At 49.4% G+C, this 21,686-nt stretch overlaps 1 protein-coding gene across 2 annotated transcripts in view; it reads left to right on the top strand.

Annotated features, from left to right (window-relative positions):
* Positions 1-21,686, top strand: part of MYBL2 (MYB proto-oncogene like 2) — a 35,634-nt gene continuing 13,948 nt past the window's right edge. For both annotated transcript variants that reach the window (XM_044263009.1, XM_044263007.1), the window contains exons 1-7: positions 1-196; positions 4,133-4,226; positions 8,660-8,731; positions 9,544-9,636; positions 9,839-10,059; positions 12,396-12,558; positions 18,774-19,061. In XM_044263009.1, coding sequence (XP_044118944.1) covers positions 177-196; positions 4,133-4,226; positions 8,660-8,731; positions 9,544-9,636; positions 9,839-10,059; positions 12,396-12,558; positions 18,774-19,061 — 951 coding nt within the window. In that variant the 5' untranslated portion in view covers positions 1-176. The remainder of the gene's footprint in view (positions 197-4,132; positions 4,227-8,659; positions 8,732-9,543; positions 9,637-9,838; positions 10,060-12,395; positions 12,559-18,773; positions 19,062-21,686) is intronic.

Below are 21,686 nucleotides of genomic sequence, written 5' to 3'. Positions count from 1 at the left end.
CGGCGGCGGTCGCAGTTCCTGCGAGCAGCGGCGGGATCTGCGGATTAACCTGACGCCTCCCGGCGCGGCCCCGAGGCCCGGAGCGGCCGGAGCAGCCTCACCCTGACCCCGGCCCGGCTCCCGCTCCGGGCTCAGCCGGCGGGCGGGCGAGCGCGGCGCGGCCCGGGCCGGGGGGGATGTCTCGGCGGACGCGCGGGTGAGCGAAGCCGGGCGGCCGAGGGCTTTCCTCCCTTCCTCCTCCACCCTGACCCCTGTCCCCCACCCCACCCCTACCCTCGCCATGGCCCCTCCGGGCGGGGCGGAGCTTCCGCGGGAATTGCTGTGTCCCGAGTCGCCCGAGGCTGGGGGCGCGCGCGAAGGCGGGGGGCTCTTGGGGGCCCCTCGCTCCGCTCCCCAGGCCTGCTGGGCCTCGGAGCCCGGGCGGGCGGGTCTCCTGGGACCCGGGCCAAGCCCTGCATGATGTCATTTTGTCTCCCGCCTAATTGCGGGGTGGGGGTAGGACGGCAGTGTCAGCTGCTAGGGCCTTTACCGGGAAGGTAGGCGACCCCTGGAGAGGGAAAGTGATTTTTCCTTCAAGTCGCAGCGAGGGGGTTAGCCAAAGCCTAGAGGACTTTTAGTTCAAACCTATTTGGTTTCCTATTTGGCGGTGGGCATTTCTTCTCAAATATTCCGGGAAGTACAGAACTCCCCAAACCCTTTCCGGCTTGAGAAGGGTGCTGGGGGTGGGGGGACTCTTTTGTGTGTCTCCCCGTCTCCCCAGCCTGGGTGTCGGGCCCCAGCTTGGTTTAGTTTCAGAGACCTGTCTTCCTGTTCCACATGAGGAGTTGGAGGTAGTTAGGTTTGAAGGTGAGGGGAAGACACTATCAAGACTGCTCTGGGGCCAAGGCAGGAACTGCAGGCTCCATTTTAGTCACTCCTCCAGGGAGGGAGGGGCAGAGTGGAGCCTGGAACCTGGTCTCTGGGTTCCAGTACCCTGTCTTAACACCCGTGTGCCTGGTGGCCTGACCTCTGGGTTTTACATCAGCCTGGGAGTCAGAGGATAAAGGGGGCCTGCCTGCCCTGTTCCCTCCCTGGATTGGTGCAGCCCAGATAACCTTAACCCCCCTTCCCTTGGTGTCCCCCTTCTCAGGAAAAGGGTATATAGACTTGAGAAGCACTCACTGCTGGGCTTTCCCCAGAGCTCCTCTACGCAAGGAAGCCTCTGATCCCTGGGCCATGGTCAGGGCGCCTGGCCCAGGTTCTCTCTTCCTCAGGCCACCATTTCCCAGGGCAGCTCCAATTCTCAGGAGGAGTTTCCTGGTCAGGCACTTAGTGGACCCTGTCCTCATTTTTGGTGCAAGAAATATTATTCCAGGGAATGATAAGCCCCAGAAAATGACAAAGCCCCATATCGTCTGCTGCTTTGCTCCTGGAGCTCTGTGGAGGAATCCCCTCCCATGGAAGGGATGGTTTCTGTGCACGGGGCACACCACAGCCCTCCACTCAATTCTTGGCCACTCTCTGTAACTCTCCTCTGCACCAGTGCCCCACTTCCCGCTCAGCTTCTGACTCACCCAGCCTGGAGCAGAGCCCAGAAAGAACATCGAAGGGCATAGAAAGCAGAAAGGGTGTGTTGGACCTACACGTGGTTGCCGCTACGGACTTGGGCTCTGCTTTTTCAGCTGGGATTACAGGGAGGGTGAGGGCTTGAAGGTGCAGGTCTGGAGCCTGACTTTGTCGACTTGGTAAGGGGCATAACCCTTGTCAGCCTCAGTGTCCACATCTATGAAATGTGGATAACGGGGATGCATGTGAGATAGATGGTTAGCTCCATGACGATGATAGAAGTGTATTTTGTATACTGTGTATCTCCCAGCTGAGTTGCTTGTCCCCGTTAAAGCACTGGAGCACCAGAGAGTGTTCACAAAAACACTTCTTTTATCCTTGAAGGAACATTTACTGAGCTTCTATCAGAGCTGGGTGCTGGGGAACCAAAGATGGTTTCCATCAGGAAGAAGTCTAGGGACAGTTTATTTTATTTTATTTTTCAAAGATTTTATTTATTTATTTATTTGACAGACAGAGATCACAAGTAGGCAGAGAAGCAGGAAGAGAGAGAGGAGGAAGCAGGCTCCCTGCTGAGCAGAACACCCAATGTGGGGCTCGATCCTAGGACCCTGGGATCATGACCTGAGCTGAAGGCAGAGACTTTAACCCACTGAGCCACCCAGGCGCCCTGGACAGTTGATTTTAAAACCAGCTTCATTCTGTGTCTTGTAGAGCTTTTGCCTCCTACTTTGTGATGGTGGAGAACTCCATGAATGAGGACAGAGATGATAGGACAAGGCTGAATTCCAGTTCCTTCCGTCACCCATGTATTGCTGGGTTTAGACGCTGTCCGCCCCTTCCTTTTCTACTTTTTAAAAGATTTACTTTATTAGCATTTCTTATCAACCAGTAGGCAGCAGCACTGCGTGTTTATTCATTAATTCAAGTATCCGGTCATTCCCTGAGCAAACATTCAAGGCCTTTTGCTGGCAACCCCCACATGACCTGGGGATGTGAAGGTGGAGCTGACCTCTGTCCCTATCAAGGAGACAGGCACTTGCAGCCTCAGGGCCTTCATTCTGAGAGACAGGAGGATTTCCGAGGTGTGGGCGCTCAGGAGTGACTCTAGGAAGATGCCGAGCCCTGGAGAGGGGAAAGGAGACACGAAAGGAAGTCCTTGTCCTTTTGGAACAGGCTTGTGCTTGCCTTGCTTGTTTGGAGGTGGCTTTTCCCACTTACAGATGCCTGACTTAGGAATGTGCCTGTCTGGTGACCAGAGGCATTCCACCACGCGGAGCTGGGAGTGGCCCCAGCATCTGACATTCCTGGAGGTGGAGAGCGCGATTTCCATTTTTGTAATTTTTTTTTTTTTTTAGATTTTATTTTTATTTATTTAATAGGCAGAGATCACAAGTAGGCAGGGAGGCAGGCAGAGAGAGAGAAAGGGGGAAGCAGGCTCCCTGCCGAGCAGAGAGCCCGATGCGGGGCTCGATCCCAGGAGCCTGGGATCATGACCTGAGCCAAAGGCAGAGGCTTTAACCCACTGAGCCACCCAGGCACCCCCCATTTTTGTAATTATTAGACCTGATAGATACGAAGATTTGGGAGGAACTTCAAAAAGGGCCTGTTAGAAAATAACACCCAGAAGTCAAGGCTGCTTGTACTTTGATTTTTCTCTCCATAAATCATGCCTGTATGTAGGGAAGAACTGGAAAATGGATGTAGTTACTGAGGTTACATATTTAAAGTGTTATTCTCAAATAACCAGTATTTTTTTAAATATGTGCTTGATAACTGCGTATATCATCAGATTTAATCCTTAAAATAACCATAAAATTTTAAAAGTTCTGCCTATAGAAAAGAAAATCCTAAACACGTGTCTGAATATCACAAGAATATCACAATATTCTTGGTGAAATCTTTTTTTTTTTTAAGATTTTATTTACTTAATAAAATAAAGTATTTATTTATTTAAATAAGTAAGAGAGAGAGCGAGCACGTGCGAGCACAAGCGGGGGAGTGGCAGGTAGAGAAGCAGGCTCCCCACTGAGCAAGGATCCCAATGTAGGGCTCCATCCAGGATCTTGGGATCATGACCTAAACCGACAGCAGACGTTTAATGGACAGAACAACCCAGGTGTCCCTTCTTGGTGAAAAAAATTTTTTTTTTTAAGATTTTATTTATTTATCTGACAGAGAGATGACAAGCAGGCAGAGAGGCAGGCACAGAGAGAGGAGGAAGCAGGCTTCCTGCTGAGCAGAGAGCCCAATGCGGGGCTCGATCCCAGGACCCTGGGATCACGACCCGAGCTGAAGGCAGAGGCTTTACCCACTGAGCTACCCAGGTGTCTCTTCTTGCAGCTTTTGAAATCATTGGGTTGTTTGTGAAAATAAAAGGGTAAAGAAAATAACAATAATCCATCACCCCAATTCATTAAAGAATTAAAAAAAGAGGAGGGTGGACATATCAAAAGTAGAAAGTAAAAGGCTGCCTCCCTCAAGCCTTTGCCTTGAGCTCACGGGCCACTGCCCACACGCTGTCCCTCCATCGTGCGGCAGCGTGTGCAGACACATGTCCTTGACCCTTAGCTTGCTGTCTCTGCAGTGAGGAGCTGGATGAGCTGCACTACCAGGACACAGATTCAGACGTGCCAGAGCAGAGGGACAGCAAGTGCAAGGTCAAATGGACCCACGAGGAGGTGAGTGACCCTGAGAGATCTTTGGAGGGAAGGCAGCTGATGGCAACGTGGGGGCTGGTCGGAGAACTGAGCCTGGTGTGTGTGTGTGCCTGATGCTGCGATGGGTGTGATGAGGAGGAGGAGCTGGTGAAAGAGGTGGGTGGGTCCTCTGGTTCCCCCCAGTGCCTGTTCTCGTAGCGTTCTCGGGGATGCTGCACACTGAGGACTCCTGGGAGAATGTGTCTCTCGGAAGCTGGTGTGTTTTGCCTCATGGGCACTAACTGTGCTTTTGCCTTTTAACTGCTGGGGTGATTAGCCTAATGGGCAACTTCCTCTTTATTATTATTCTTACTATAATTTACAGAGGGAGAGAACACGCACAGCCACGAATTGGCAGGTGGAGGGGCAGAAGGAGAGAGGCAGGCTCCATGCCTAGCGCGGGGCCCAACTCGGGGCTCCATCTCCCAACCCTGAGATCATGACCTAAGCTGAAATCAAGAGTCAGTTGCTTAACCAACTGGGCCACCCAGCTGCCCCTCCTCTTTATTATAATTTTCAAAAAATTGTGTCTTGAGACATCAAGCTCTGAGTTTTCTTTTTGTTTACAATCGAATGCACCTTTTTAAAGTGAACAGTTGGAAGCACCACCTTGATTATCACAGAAGCTTTCCTTGGTGGTCCCAACTTCCCTGGCTCCAGGCAATCGCTGATGTAATGCCTCTTAGTGTGGTTTGTTTTGTCTGTTCTTGAATGTCCTGTAAATGAAATCATACAGCTGTATTCTTTTCTATCTCGCTGCTTTTGCTTAACAAAATAGTTGCTTGATTCAGCAATTTGTTCGTTCTCATTGCTGAAAAGCATTCCATTATATGGACCACAGTATGTTTTGCTTGTTGATGGGCATTTGGGCGGGTTTCAGTTTTTGGCTTTTGTGGATAGGGCTGCTGGGATTCTTGCATAAATCTTTTTTGAGTATTCTGTTTTCATTTCTCTAGGGGAGATAGTTACATTTAGTCAGGGGTAGGTGTATGCTTAGTTTTATAGAAATTACCAGACCTTTTTCTAAATTGTTTGTTCCGTCCTAGACTCAAGCAGGGGAGAGGCAGAGGGAGAAGCAGGCTCCCTGCTGAGTAGGGAGACCAACGTAGGGCTCTATCCCAGGACCCCAGGATCATGATCTGAGCCAAAGACAGATGCTTAACCACCTGAACCACCCAGGTGCCCCAAAACTTTTTTTTTTTTAAAGATTTTATTTTTTTGAGAGAGTGAGAGCATGTGCATAAGTGGGGTGAGGGGCAGAGGGAGAAGCAGACTCCCTGCTGAGCAGACGGCCCCAGGGCTTGATGAGGGGTTCATTGAGGGGTTCCATTCTGGGACTCAGGATCATAACCTGAGCTGGAGGCGGACTCAACTGGCTGAGCCTCCAGGCACTCCCTGAGTTGTACAACTTTTTAAAATCATGAGTGCTAAGCCTGGTTTTCTGTTCATCCCGCTGTGGGCCAGGAACTGTATTTAGCTCTTGTGGGCCTAGAAGAACAAACAGGCTGGGGTCCCCACCCCAGAGCCACTCTCTGCTTGGCGTGGAGCGAGAATGCTGCACAGGTCTACGGGCATGCCGTGGCGATCCTCGGTGTCCACGTGTGCTCACCGTTGCATCCCTGGTCCTTGTGCTGGGGCTCCCATCACACAGGAGGCCCTGGGTCCTTGCTGAAATACCTTTAGGTATTTCCTTTACTGTTACTGTTGCCTGAAGAGGTTAGGGAAAATTTCCTGGATAAGGATTTGGAAATCAAGTCAGGGAAGAATGGTGGGTATATTAGATTAGGAAATAGGCAAATAGAATAGAATAGAATAGAAGAGGTTGTAGGTGGAGAAAAGCAAGTACAGGGACCCTGGTTTGGCTGAAGGGAAGAGTTCTTGAAGAAGAAGAATGGTTGATGTGGACAAAAAGATCGACTGGGCCAAATCCTGGAAGGCCTAGAATGTCGGGCTCAGTAGTGTAGGCTTGTTCAGCTGGCAAGGTAGATCCATTGGAGGTTTTTATTTTATTATTCTATTGTTTTAAAAATTTTATTTATTCATGAGAGACAGAGAGGCAGAGGCAGAGGAAGAAGCAGGCTCCCGATGGAGCTGGGGGCCCAATGTTGGGCTTAATCCCAGGATCCCCGGATCATGACCTGAGCTGAAGGCAGATGCTTAACCCACTGAGCCACCCAGGCGCCCCCCACTGAAGTTTTTTAAAGCAGAGGAGTGACCTGCATGTAGTGGGGCTTCCGTGCAGCTAATCTGCTGTGTGTAGAATGGATAAGAGCTTTGGTGGCAGCCTGGGACCGAGAGACTGGTGGTGCCCAGGGCATGGGGTGGGGGTGCCCTACCAGGCCGCTGTAGAGAGATTATGGGGGCAGGGATGGAACTGAGGTGGTGGAGGCCCCTGGGGCCTGGGGGGAGATGGAGACCATAGAGCACAGTATCCTTGCCGGTTGTCCGGGAGGAAGGCGGTGCTAGGTATGGACGTGGGCACAAGGGAGGAGGACTGGTGTTGGCCTGGCCAGGCTGGGTGGCAGAGGAGGGCAGGGTGTCCGGCGCTGGCTCAGCTACAGGATTTACTGGGACTTTTGCCCCAGCCAGTGCTGGACTACACTTGAGGGCGTGAATTTCTGGAATGGCCTTTTTCTTTTGTCCAGGGTTGTGTATGTGTGTTAAAAAAACATATAACATACAACACTAAATGTATCATCATAGCCATTTTTAAGTGTACAGTTCAAGTTCAGTGCGGTAAGTGCATTCCCGTTGTGCAGTAGATCTTTAGAACTTTCTCATCTGGCAAAACTGAATATACCCATTTAGTTCAAATTCTTCATCCCCTTCCCCCAGCTCTCGATGACCATCTGTCTGCTTTCTAGTTTTATTTTTTTTTAAACTTTAAAAACAAATTTTTTTTAGAGATTTTATTTATTTATTTGACAGAGATCACAAGTAGGTAGAAAAGCAGGCAAAGAGGAGGAAGCAGGGCTCCCCGATGCAGGGCTCGATCCCAGGATCCCAGGATCCCAGGATCATGACCTGAGCCGAAGGCAGAGGCTTTAACCCACTGAGCCAGGCGCCCCTAGATATTTCATATGAGGGGAATCCTACAGTATTTGTCCTTTTGTGACGGGCTTATCTTACCTCTGTCCTTGAGGCTCATCCCTGCTGTAGCTTCGAACAGAATTTCCTTCTGTTTTAAAGCTGAATAAACATTCCATTTTATATTACATTCCATTATATATTATATGGATATACCACATTTTCTTTATATAGATGTATATAAAATAGAAAATCAATTTGATCGAGAAGTTCTTCCATCCAGGAAACTGCAGCCGTTCGCAGTGCAGCTCCGTGCTTTTCATCGCACTGGCATATAAGGATCACCTTACAGAGCATTTCCATTAACTTCTGAACAGCCCTGCACCCCTTTGCTGTCCCTCCCTCCCTCCCTCACCTCTGAGCTCAGACAACCATCAACTGCCTTTTTGTTGTTTTTTTTTTTTAAGATTTTATTTATTTATTTGACAGAGAGAAATCACAAGTAGATGGAGAGGCAGGCAGAGAGAGAGAGGGAAGCAGGATCCCTGCTGAGCAGAGAGCCCGATGCGGGACTCGATCCCAGGACCCTGAGATCATGACCTGAGCCGAAGGCAGCGGTTTAACCCACTGAGCCACCCAGGCGCCCCTGCCTTTTTGTTTTTACAGCTTCCCTGCCGTTTTCTAGAGTGTCCTATGCATGGGATCATGCAGTGTGCGCCCATTTATGCCCGGCTTCTCATGATGTTGAGATTTCATGTTGTTGCGGGAGTCTGTAGTTTATTTTCAGGAGACTGTTGTAAAACCTGCTGTTTGCATGCTGCAGGTCCCCGTCCGTCGCTGTCCTCTCTGGCCTGTGGGTCTCTCATGGCCTCCCTTCCTCCGTTCTGCCCTCTTACAGCCCCTTTCCTTGAAGCTGCCAAGGTGAAGTGCATAATATGCACGTTGGACCGTGACCACCCACTGCTCAAATGCCTCAGTGGCTTCGTGTGATGCAGAGGCCCGAGCAGACTTGTGTGTGGTCCGGCGCCTGCTGTGGCCTCCCAAGTCACCTTGCATCCCCCTTTCACTTGCTTCCTGCATTCTAGCCGCACCAGCCTTCCTGTGAGCCTGTCCCTTGGTCTCCCTGAAGAGGCAGTCACCATGTTCCTGTCTGCTGGCTTTACTCTCGTTTGTGGGAGCCTTTGATTAGCTCCCTCTGGGCCATGATTCCCACAAGATGGGGCAGCTCTGTCCCTGCCCGTTGCTGTGTCTGTAGTTCTTGGCATGTAGTAGGTGCTCCCTTCATGACTGCCTGCACGGAGGCGGTGGTCCTTTTGCCCTTTCCTCCATCGTGATCCGCTGCTTTCCGCATGTGTGCGAGCTGAGCCCTCTCTTTCTGGCATTGGCAGGATGAGCAGCTGAGGACTCTGGTAAGGCAGTTCGGACAGCAAGACTGGAAGTTCCTGGCCAGCCACTTTCCTGTGAGTGCAGCCCCTCGGTGGCCTCCTACCCCAGAGATGAAGGTTCTGGTGACCAGACTGTGCCTAGGACAGACTTTATGCCAAGGAGAAGACGGTGTTCCTTACCAAGCTGCCCCCTCCCCACCCAAACACCAGCCTTCCTAGGCCCTTCCTTCCCAAGCCAGAATTTGAGTCCCCCTGTCATAAACATCTCCACACAGCAGCCTTGGCAGGCCTGGCGGTCTTCGGGCTCTGTGCCATCTGGAGCATGTGACCAGTGGCACATTTGCATTTCTTTCTGCTAGAAATGTAAGCAATCTGAAGAGCGAGACTGAAATAGAGGGGAAGTGATAACTTTGGGCAGGTTTCCTGCTGAGGTTCCCCCAGAGCCGCTGAAGCCTCCTGGGGATGCAGGTCCCCCATATCCCCTCCCCCAGGACTGCAGGTATCTGGTAGGGAGGGGATGTGTCAGGAGTTGCTATCGGCCTTATTTCCCAAGTCGCTTGCAGCTCAGGGACCAAGTCAGCAGACCCTTTCTACCTCACTTTCCCTTGCTTCTGTGAGATCTGAAACCTTCAGGGAAATAATACTTTCCCAGAAGCAAGGACAGATCCCTCACATACGCCACAAACTTTTATAGGAATTTATGGCTCCCTCCTTGTACTGGGGGGCCGGAGGAAGCTTCCTACAGGGCAGCCACGTGTGTTCCAGCATGTGGGAGTGTAGTGTGTGGTGGGTGAAGGGATCAAGGTCTGGCCCCTTGAACCCAGTGCTCAGCCAGGGCCCCAGGCTGTTGTCATAGGAGTCCTCACGGGTTCCTCTTCTCTCCCCAGAACCGCACTGACCAGCAGTGCCAATACCGGTGGCTGAGGGTCTTGAACCCAGACCTTGTCAAGGGGCCATGGACCAAAGAGGAGGATCAAAAGGTATCTGTCGGGACAGCGCCTTGCACACAGTGGGCCTTCCTGCACCCCAGCATATCCAGGGATGGTGAGGCTGTCCTAGGGGTGGGCAGGGGTGTCCAGCTGGTCCTCTCAGGGCCGCGGTGAGATGAGGCTTATGTGCACTGTTCTGTTAGGGGGCGAGGGAGGGGCGAGTGCCCTTGGCCTCACAGAGACCTTTTCCAAGGTCATCGAGCTGGTCAAGAAGTACGGCACGAAGCAGTGGACGCTGATCGCCAAGCACCTGAAGGGCCGGCTGGGGAAGCAGTGCCGTGAGCGCTGGCATAACCACCTCAACCCCGAGGTAAAGAAGTCCTGCTGGACGGAGGAGGAGGACCGCATCATCTGCGAGGCCCACAAGGTGCTCGGCAACCGCTGGGCCGAGATCGCCAAGATGCTGCCGGGGAGGTGAGCTGCCAGCTGGGCGCTGCGGACCGGGGGCTGGGGCAGGCTGGGATGTTCCCAGGGAGGGAGGACATCCACTGGGCTCTTCTTGGGGGATAGTCCAAGAGTCAGGCCCATTTCTTTGCAGTTGTTCACTTTTCCCAGAGATGAAGGAGTCCTTCAGATTCTTGCCTAGGGCTGCCCGGACCTGGCTTTATAGGCAGTTCCGGACCACGGCATGGAGAAAGAGCCTGGGGGCTTCCTACTCTGTGTACAGATTTTCCTCTGATCCCTGTTGGAGCTCTGTGCACCACCCCTGCCCTCTGCCAGGGTTGCCTTGTCCTTTTTCTTAGAGAATAAACTTCTCTTATTCCTGCCTGTGTGGTCAGGGCCAGGATCTAGACATCCAAACCACTGCTCTGTTTTGTATTTCTTGCTGTGCCTGGTCCCTCTAAGAGCCTCTTGGGGGCTTTGGGGGAGCATCAGGAAGACTTGACTTCATTCTTGCCAGAATCTTCCTCCAGGGTCAAAGCCCCTCTCCTAAGTTGCTTATTGTTCCCCTAAGTGCTTTCCATCTTCTGAAACCTTAAATAAGCCTCTTTATTTGTGGCTGTTTTCTACCCTGTTCTCTTTGTCCTTAGGCATTTCTCCCTAATTCAGTTTAATTTCTACTCCTTGGTCATGACACTGTGGTCCTGGGAGGGAGAGGAGGTAAAATGCCGGACGGTGTCTTTCCTCTGAAGTCTGGAATGGTCTAGTTTCAAAACTCAAACCCGAGTGTGTTATCCTAACTGCTTCTCCTAGTGCTTGGGTTGAAGACCTGGGTCTCTCTCCCCATGAACCTGATGCCACCAGCCTGGGCTTGACGCACTGTCACCCTTGCTTACCCCTTGGGCTTTAGCTGTCTGCTCTCCTCTCAGCCCCCAAAACATGGAGAGCTCCCTCTGAGAACCCCATGGGGCTCCCCTCTGTTGGCCTGGGATGCACACTGCTTGTGCCCCTGTGTAGCCAACACACTCGTCCTTCAGTCCTTGGTGGGTGTCTCTCTGTCTTCCAGACTGCGGTTGGTCCCCAGCGACCTCCCCATACTGCCCATACCCCTGCCCGGTCAGGACAGCCCACGGTGGGAGAGTTTCGAGATGCCGACCCACCTCTTTGACTGGCAGCTCAGCCCGGCCATTCATCATGGCCATTCACAATTCAGGAGAGGAGCACCGTGCTTGGACTCCTGCAGTAGGGAGCGCCTGCCACGTGCCTGCGTCTCTGTCGTGTAGTCTGATGGGCCCCGCTGCTGTTCTGCCATGGCGTCTGGGCTGCTCTCCGACCCTCTTCTCTACGGCTCTGCTGCTGCACGCTTCCGGGGTGCTGCACTGTCTGTGCTCTGTGCTGCTCTGCTCCCCGCTGTCCTGCAGCGGGTGCTGCTGTGGGCTTCTGTAGGCCTCTCCTGCCCTGTTCCACAATACTCGGCTGCACGTGCTGTTTACTGCGTTTGCTGTGTGCTGCTCTGATACTTCTGAACTGCCACCTGCTTCTCTACATGTTGTATTTTGGTGCCGCTGTACCGGGCTGTATTTGCATACCACCGTACAGTTTTCTCCTGCTCTGCTAGTTTGTCTGTACCAGTGCGCTTTCTGTCCCTGTACTTCTCTCCGCTTGCACACTCTAGCACTCTGCTCCTGCAACATCGGGCTGCTCTCTGCTTGTAATACACGTGTCTCCCCAGTTACTCCTCAGTAAGTGATGGAGTATGAAGTCGTCTCCCGATTCTCCGGATAAAGTAACAGAGGCTCAGAGTGACCCATGTCAGACCCTTTGTGCCATCCAGCTCTGCCCTCTGTGGCCATTTGCCGTCTGAGAGGAGGACCAGGGCTTGCGTTCAAGGTCACCGTGAGCCTTAGGATGGAGCTTAGCAGCCAGGGCTTTGCTTCTAGTTTCTGCAGATGCAAAGTGAGTGGAAAAGGGAATGCGAGTTTCAAAAACATTTCAGCTGTCTGAGTGTTACCATAGGCTGAATAAAACCTCTGCTTATTTTGCTGAGGTTAGTGGAAATATGTATAAATCACTGAGGGCTAGATGGACGTGTGACTTCATTTTAGAGCTAAGAGACCGTAGAGTCAGGGTGCCTGGGTGGCTCAGTCAGCTGAGTATCTGACTCTTGATCTCAGTTCAGGTCTTGATCTCCGGGTCGTGAGTTCAGGCCCCACACTGGGCTCCACGCTGGGCATGGAACCTATTTAAAAAAAGAGACCGTGGAGTCATTGGGTTGACCTCATTTACGGGAGCGGGAACTCCACTCAGGGAGGTCCGTGACATGGCTCGTGGCACTTCTGAGTTGAAAGGTCCCCTCTTGGCCCCCGCAGGACAGACAATGCTGTGAAGAATCACTGGAACTCCACCATCAAAAGGAAGGTGGACACAGGTGGCTTCCTGAGTGAGTCTAAAGACTGCAAGCCCCCTGTGTACTTGCTGTTGGAGCTCGAGGACAAGGACGGCTGCCAGAGTGCCCGCCCGGTGGAGGAGCAGGTGAGACGGCTTGCTGAGGCCGCTCAGCCCCAGGGCCCAGCTTTGGGTTCCGTATTTATCCCCGCGCATCTCATTTAACACCTGTTCTTTGCTTTTCATCTTCGCCACAGCTGTTCATGACTTCCTGCCACCGGGTCTCCTGTGGGCTGCATCTCCCTCACCAGGGCCCTTCCTTGTCCCATAACTCTGCACAGACCTGACACTTGTCTGCCCGCAGGTGAAGGACGACAGAACAAGCTGACATATAAAATGGAGGGTTGGGTTGAAGAGGTCCTAAGCCTCCTCTGTCGTTAGCAACGGCTTCCTTTCTACCTGTCGCCCTTTCTAGGCTTTTCATACTTAAAGCAGGTTGGCAAATGAAGAAAAAATAATTTATTTATTGAGGTCTAATTCACTTGCAGTAAAATCCATGGCATTTAGTGTACAGTTCTGAGTCGTGACAAAAAACATACTGTCCGATAACTACCAAACCCACTGAGATACAGACCTTCCCATCACCCGCCATGTTTCCTTGTCTTCCTTTTCATCAGCGCTTTTCCCTCATCCCAGGCATCCCTTGTCTGTTTTCTGTCTATAATTTCACACAGTTTTCTAGAAAATCATACAAAGAAGTTATATGGTATTAGGTTTACAATTGTAAAAACGAAACCAGTATGCAGGTGTTAACATTTCCCACCCCATACTCCGGAGCAAACTTTTTTTTTTTTTTTTTTTTTAAGATTTTATTTATTTATTTGACAGAGAGAGATCACAAGTAAGCAGAAAGGCAGGCAGAGGACGTGGGGGAAGAGTAGGCTCCCTGCTGAGCCACCCAGGCGCCCCCAGAGCAAACTTTTTATTGAAATTTCAAAACTATTTTTTCTAATGATTTATTCTTTTTTTTTTTTTTTAAGATTTTATTTATTTGATGGAGTATAAACAGAGGGTAGAGGCAGGGGGAGAGGGAGAAGCAGTCACCCCACTGAGCAGGGAGTCTAATGTGGGGCTCAATCTCAGGACCCTAATATGCCCTGAGCCAAAGGCAGATGCTTAACCCACTGAGCCACCCAGGCACCCCAATGATTTATTCTTTACAAATAAAGATTTGGGGTACCTGGCTGGCTTAGTCAGAAGAGCTTGTGACTCTTGATGTAAGGGTTGTGAGTTCACCCCCACATTGGGTATTGGGATTACAAAAGTAAATAAATAAACTTAAAAAGATTTGGGGGTGCCTGGATGGCTCAGTGGGTTAAGCATCTGCCTTTAGGTCTGGTCATTATCTCAGGGTCCTGGGATTGAGTCCAGCTTCCGGCTCCTTGATCAGCAGGGCACCTGCTTCTCCCTCTGCCTACTGCTTCCCCTGCTTATGCTCTCTCTTTTTCTCAAAAAGGATACTTAAAAAAAAAAATCTTAAAAAAAAAAAAGGAGGGGGGTGCCTGGGTGGCTCAGTGGGTTAAAGCCTCTGCTCAGGTCATGATCCCAGGGTCCTGGGATTGAGCCCCACATCGGGCTCTCTGCTCTCCAGGGAACCTGCTTCCTCCTCTCTCTCCCTGCCTGCTCTGACTACTTGTAATCTCCGTCTATCAAATAAATAAATAAAATCTTAAAAAAAAATAAAATAAAAAGGATTTGAAGGATATGTGTTAAAGAATGAGGATTGGACAATGCTGAGTCATGGGAGGTAACGCACTCCTCCTGTGCTGTGTTCTAGTCTCTTCTGGGATTGTGAACTAGTGAGTAAGCTTTCTTCACGCTCCCCCTTTCCTGTTTTTACTGGCTCACTAGGACCCGCATCCCCTCCAGGGCTGTGACTCTCTGCTGTGGCATTGCATCACATTCTTGCTTCTGTTTCTCAATTTTTCAACTTGAGAGAGTATCTCCTGATTCGCTGGTATGAATGCTTCTGTAGAATAACAAACAGTAGAGAAAGATCTCGAACAGAAAGTAAATTGTCTTCTTCCAGTCTGGGTTCCCCACACATCCCCTAACCAGCAGAGTCTGCTTCTCATATTTTGTTGATTGTCTATGTAACATATTTTCAAGCCTTTTACTTCTGGTTGAAGAATAAGCATACGTTCCACAAAGAGAAACCATGGGCATCATCAGCAGACATAGTCACTTTTTAGGATGGAGGGGAAGTGGGCAGACCTTCGGTCTCTGAAAATCCTGGGCTGAAAGTTAGTGTTTTGACTTTGTTTTTGCCTCTGGCACTTTTCTTCTGGAGCACTGGCCATGCTGGGCCAGAATGAGCCCCGGGGGGTCAGTGAGGGTATTGTTTTCAGCCTCATTTCATCTCCAGCATCATTTTCATGGTTCTCTTGTGCTGTTTATGTAATTATGGTTATATCTAATTTTAAAAATTAGGAACAAAGCCAGGGGCGCCTGCGTGGCTCAGATGGTTAAGCATCTGCCTTCAGCTCAGGTCATGATCCCAGGGTCCTAGGATTGAGCCCCGTATCGGGCTCCCTGCTAGGTAGGAAGCCTGCTTCTTCCTCTCCCTCTGCTGCTTGTGTTCCCTCTCTTGCTATCTCTTTCTCCGTCAAATAAATAAAATCTTTTAAAAATAAATAAATGAAATTAGAAACAAAACTTCAACGACCATCCTTGTAACTCAAATCACTGTGCATGGGCTCGTTATTTCTTTAGGAATTCCTGGAGATGGATTGAGACACATTTCTTGAAAAACTTTTTTATTTTTTAAGATTTTATTTATTTACTTGAGAGAGAGAGATTGAGAGAGAGCATGAGAGACAAGGAGGTCAGAAGGGGAAGCAGACTCCTCACAGAGCTTGGAGCCCAATGTGGGACTTGATGCCGGGACTCTGGGATCATGACCTGAGCAGAAGGCAGTTGCTTAACCAACTGAGCCCTCTTGAAAAATTTCGAATACGTTTTGCTAGATTGTCTGCCAGAAAAGGTTTGCCTATTACTGTGTCTATGGGACCAACTCCTGTTCTCCCCACTCACCAATCAGGCTTACAATTGTAGTTCTTGTCCCCATACTTCAAAAGCAATGCAGGATCCCTATAAAGAGTTAGAAACTTTACAGAACTGAGTATTACAGAAGACAGAGCCTGCTAATCTCAACTGCCAGAGAGAACCAATATATTGTTTAATGTGTTTGCCAGCATTTCTAATTAAGGGCAATATGTTGAAAATGAGATTGTGATTACTTACTGCCATACAGTTTCTTCTGAAATCTTTCCATGTCATTTTGTGCATACAGAGCTTTACGCCATTCTTGAATCTGTTGTCTTGTCATGACCTGCTGATGAACATTTGTCACCATTTCTGTTAAGACGCTGCAGTGAACATCATCGTTCCTATTCTTTGTGCATGTACTTATTAATGTGGGTTCTTACAGATGTGGCATGACTAGGTCAAATGGTACGGACACGTGAAATTTTTATAAGCATCACCAAATCGCCACTCGAGTGTTGGTACCACTTTGTCCTGTTGGCAGCATATGACACTGCCTGTTTCCCCACACTGTTGTCGTGACTGGCTGTGACTATATTGAAAATATCTTTGCCGGGATGCTTGGGTGGCTCAGTTGGTAAAGCATCTGACTCTTGGTTTCTGCTCAGGTCATGCTCTCAGAGTCATGAGATCGAGGCCTGAATTGATTCGGGGCTCCGCACTGGATGTGGAACCTGCTTAGGATTCTCTCTCCCTCTCATTAAAAACAAAACAAAAAAACTTTGCCAATTTTATGAGCAACAACAGACTATCATTTGGGTTTGATTTCTTTTATTTGTGAGGTTTACCATTTTTCTTTAGCTTATTGATTTTCCTTTACCCAAATTAATTGTTTGTTTGTTTTTGGTCATTCATAAACTTTTATTTATGTATTAAGGATATTACCCCTGTATCATATGGTAACTCCTTTTTCCTAGCTTGGGAAAATCAGATCTTTCTCATCCCTTCACTTTATAAAGGTGTAGTTTATAGACAGTAAATGCACCTTTTAGTGGATAGTTCTGTGCGTTTTGACAAATATAACCCACACCTCAATCAAGCTGGAGGACATTTCCAACACCCCCTGAAGTTCCCAAACACTCAGCCCCTGGCAGCTGCTTCTTTTTTTTCTATCTCTGTAGTTTTACCTTCAAAAGGATGTTGCGTCAACGGAATCACACAGTCCGTACTCTGCTGTGACTGTTCTCTTCCGCTTAGCTATTAATGCATTACGATTCACCCATGTGACTGCGACTGTCAGTGATTTGTTCCTCTGTACTGCTGAGTGACAGTCTGTTGGTCTGGAAGTACCGTTCTTTATCTGTTTACCAACTGAGGGTCGTCGTTTCTAGCTTGTTCCCAAAGAAAGCTGGTATAGGCATCTGCGTTCAAGATTTTGTATGAACATAAGTTTTCATGTCTCTTGGGTAAACATCTAGCTTTGGGATTGTTGGGTCATATGGTAAGTGTATTCCGAATTTTAAATAAAATCACCAAGCCATTTTTCAACACAGCTGTTTCTGAAGTGGGATTCCCACATTCAAAACCTTCAATAGCGTTTATGGCATTCTTCCCCTTTCTCTAATCGTTGCAGTTACAAGTTTTCAATCAAATCTGTTCTTATCTAATCCTTTACTTCCTTTGCCTGGATCACAAACCATTTCCATCCTGTTCACTTGACAGTGATGGCAGTAATAGCCACGGTGCGTGCTGGGTGCTGCTGGCCTCACTGCTGACCTCCTCAGGGTCCTCATTTTATAGGCAAGAGAGCTGATGCACACACAGGCCACACAGCTTGCTCAAGGTGGGCCAAAAAATGGCCAAGCTCTGGCTGAATCCAGAGCCTGCATAACTCTTCCTGATGCCGTTTGGCCCTCCTCAGGGACGTGGGATCATGCTCCTTGCCCTTGAGAAGCCTTGTTGATCACATGTGCTCTTCTCAAGGCTATACTGGGATATGTAAGGTTAACATGTCAACCTTAGTTTCAGGGTTCTGCCAGGAGAGCTAGTGCCTCAAATGATTTTCATCTTTTTTTTTGGTCACAAAATTAGTATACACTCATTTTCCAAACATTTATTTTGAAATGATATTAAGCGTACAGAAAAGTTACAAGAATAGTACAAAGAATTCCCATAATACTCTTTACTAGATTCATTAGGTTTTTTTTTTTAAGGATTAAAAAAAAATGTTTTAAGTTATCTCTGCACCCGATGTGGGATTCAGACTCACAACCCTGAGATCAAGAGTTGCATGCTTTACTGACTGAGCCAGCTAGGCGTCTCTAGATTTGTTAGTTTTTAATATTTGCCTGATTTGCTTTATTTTTCTGTATACAGGTACTACTATTTTATCTGAGCCATTTGCTTCTCTATCCCATAATACTGAGTCTGTGTTTCCTAAGAATAAGGACCTTGGCTTATATACTCATATGTATGTTTTTGTTCAGTTTAGGGATTTTAAGTCCTGATTCAGGGCTTTGAACAAATCTACAGTCCATTCCATTTTTCTGCCCACGATACAGTCTAGAAGTAGACTTAGTTATCATATCTCTTGTCTATTTTTATCTGAATAGTTCCTTAACCTTTCTTAGCCTTTCATGATGCTGATATCTTAGAAGTGTAGGATAATGCCAGTTATTTAGTGGTCTGTCTGTCCTTCTGTCTGTCTTTCTCTTTTTACTTGTTTATGTATAAGTGACTCCATTCCTAGTGTGGAGCCCAGCGTGGGGCCTGAACTGTGAACAACCCTGAAATCAAGACGTGAACTGAGATCAAGAGTTGGACGCTTTACTGACTGAGTCACCCGGCCTCCCATCTGTCTCTCAATTTAGATTCATCCTAGTTTCCCTATTAGATCAGGTTGTACATTTTAATTTTCTTTTCTTTAAATTAAAAAAAAATTTTTTTAAAAAGATTTTTATTTATTTATTTGACAGATCACAAGTAGGCAGAGAGGCAGGCAGAGAGAGAGGAGGAAGCAGGCTCCCCACTGAGCAGAGAGCCCGATGTGGGGCTCGATCCCAGGCCTCTGGGATCATGACCTGAGCCGAAGGCAGAAGCTTTAACCCACTGAGCCACCCAGGTGCCCCTATTTTCTTTAAATTTTTAATGTTGAATAACCTCTCTGCCTGATGTGAGGCTCGAATTTAGGACTCCGAGATAAAGAGTCGCTCGCTCTAAGACTGAGCCAGCCAGCTGCCTCAGGTTGTGTGTTTTTCCTTAGAGTACTACACAGCGTCCATCTCATAATAAGAACCCCGTGCCCTTGTGTCCAACAGGGAAATGTCGTGACCAGCTGGCCCCCCATGCTTCCTGCTGTGAAGGAAGAGGAAAGCAGTGAGGAGGAGGCCACAGCAGCCACCGCCTCGACAGAGCAGGGAGCTGTTCCTGCACACCTGGATGGAGTGCGGACGCCGGAGCCCTTGGAGGACTTCCCGAAGCGTGAAGATCAGGATGGCTCCTCGCCGGAAATTAGCCTGCCCTATAAGTGGGTGGTGGAGGCTGCAAACCTCATCATCCCTGCCGTAGGGTCCAGCCTCTCGGAAGCCCTGGACTTGATCGAGTCGGTAATGTTGGTCACGGCACTTCACAGTGGGCACAGAGCACCTGCCAACCAGGAGTGCTTCTCTGAAGGGCGGGCATCCTTCTGTTCACTCCGTCATCCCACGACTGTCTCCTGGGCTGACGCAGAGTGCCCAGCTGGGATCCAGGGCTTGGGGACACAGAGGGTGGCCATGCGGTCCCTGCCCTCATGTGCCACAGTGCAGGTGGGGTGGGAGGGCTCCCCAGAGGAGGTGGCACTGCCCTGAGACCTCAAGGGTGATGAGGGGAGGATGTTTGAGGCCCAGAACACCGCAGGGAAGAGCCTAGTGCTTGCCCCATTGGATGTAGGGCGGGGTTGGGTGTGCCAAGTGGGCGGGGTCTGGTGTGCAGAGTTGGTTCTGGTAACTCCAGTAACCCTGCAAGAGGCCGCCTTAGCTGTGGATTGAACCTCGCCAAGGACAGCTCAGTGAGGGCTGCATCTCCTGCTGTGTCAGACAGGCCTGCCGTGCGGAGCAGGTTTCATGAGGTGATGGGTGACAGACCTGGCAACTAGGGACAGCAGAGTTCAGTGGGAGGCACCCCACATTCACCTTCCCACTCGGGCTTCCCCATCCTTGCTAAGAATAACGACACTGTTTGTAGAGCCTCTAAATGCCAGGCTCTGGGTTCCGTTTATAATCCACACAGTATCCTATGAGGTATGTTCTTTGTGTTTTCTAGATGAGACTGAGGCTCAGGGGGAGTTAAGTAGTGTCCCCGTGGTTACACTGAGTAAGCTCTTACTCAGCCAAGTCTTAACAGGTCTTGGCTATCTTAACCACCTCTTGCTCCAGAGTTTGGGACTGGTCCCAGCTATAGCGTCTAGCTATGGTGTCCCCTCCACTCCAGGAAATTTCAGAGTGGCCCAAGAAGCAGGTCTGATTGGTTTGTCAATACGTTCAATAAATAACTCCTGGATGCCAGGGGCAGTCCCTGGTTTGGGCCCTAAGGGGAGAGTTAGATGAATGCAGGACGCACTCTGTGCCTGGCCCCGCTGGCCTCTCATGGTGTTACCTGCCTTCATCCTCACACTGTTCTGGCTCTTCTGCTTGATGGACCCAGAGAGGGACAGGCGGAGCTCAGGTGCATTGAGCGGCCACTGTATGCCCTGTCGAATGCTTAATTAGTAACCAGCAGCTGACATGTGAGTGCCCACCACGTGCCAGGCTCCTTACCTGCCACCTAATAATACACGCTCTGTTACCGCGTTTGTGGAAACACTGCCGTCTGTTCCTCCAGACGGTGCTTGTAGGATCTGTTTCTGGTCCGTTAGACACCATCAGTCTGGGGCCTCCTCGAGGCTGGGGTTTGCTGTTTGAAGTGTGCGCCCAAAGTCAGTACTGCCCTGAGCTGGTCTCCACCCTTGGAGATGAACTGCCCATGCTTCTGCGAGTCCCAAGGACCAGCAGGCATCAGGGAGATCTGGGCCTACTCAGGGCCAGAGCTCCAGGGACCAACGCAGAAGCTTCTCTCTCCAGCAGCCTTGCGGCTGGGTTGTAATTTATTGGGCAAAGGAAGGAAGACCTGGGTATGACTCAGAAATGCTCCCAGAAACTTAAGTGACTTTGGGTAGATTGCACCATCTCTGGCCTGGGAAGGAAGAAGGTAACGCTTGTCTGGCAGGTTCTTGTGGGATTGGAGACGGTTTAGTGAAGTGGCCCAGGAGGCCTCTGTGACTGACAGGTGCATGGAGCACAGCAGAGCCCATTCTGCAGGAGTGTGGCCATGCAGATCAGGACCCATAAACCCGGCCTCACAGCCTTGGGCCTAAGACTTCACTTCTAGGAGAAGATTTGTATCCAAGAGGTTCACGAAGATGTTATTTTTAATTTTTAAAAACTAAGGGTATTGGGTGCCTGGGTGGCTCAATGGGTTAAAGCCTCTGCCTTCAGCTCAGGTCATGATCCCGGGGTCTTGGGACCGAGCCCCACATCGGGCTCTCTGCTCAGCGGGGATCCTGCTTCCTCCTCTCTCTCTCTGCCTGCCTCTCTGCCTACTTGTGACCTCTGTCTGTCCAATAAGTAAATAAAATATTTAAAAATAATTATAAAAAAAATAAAAACTAAGGAATAAACAATGTCCCAGCAGAAGAGGGGGATAGTTAAGTAACTAATACATTCATATGATTGAATATTTCACAGTCATAAAATCTGTTACAAAAGTTGGAAAATTTTCATATAACATATTTATTAATAGTAAACATCCAACTCGTAGGTAATAGAATTGAGCACTATTATTAGTAGTATAACTTTAAATGGATAAAAAGCAGTATATAGAAATGATTTTTTTCTAAGGCTAAAAACACAGCCTCCCAGCTGTCCTTGAGGGACGCGTGTAAGTGGTAAACAGAGAGCAGAGAGCAGTGTGTGAGGACAGTAAATACTGAGTTCAGGCAGAGGATGAGAGCAAGGGGAGCCGGACCTGGGGCGTCAGTGGTTAGGTTTTATTTCCCAGGCTCCTTGATGGGTGTCTTGAGTTTTCTTTGTGCTTTTTGTCTGTCTTAAGTATTGCTTTTTAAAAATAACAGCAGGCAGCCGTATGAGCAATGTGACCTCAGCTATGTTTGCAGATAGAGCTATGGATGTAGAAGAAGCCTCAAGGAAACGCAG

Source organism: Neovison vison, chromosome 8 (genome assembly GCF_020171115.1).
Source record: "Neovison vison isolate M4711 chromosome 8, ASM_NN_V1, whole genome shotgun sequence".
NCBI classification, from domain to species: domain Eukaryota; kingdom Metazoa; phylum Chordata; class Mammalia; order Carnivora; family Mustelidae; genus Neogale; species Neogale vison.
The sequence above is the reverse complement of the archived record's forward strand: the minus strand, read 5'-3'. Positions and strand labels throughout refer to the sequence as shown.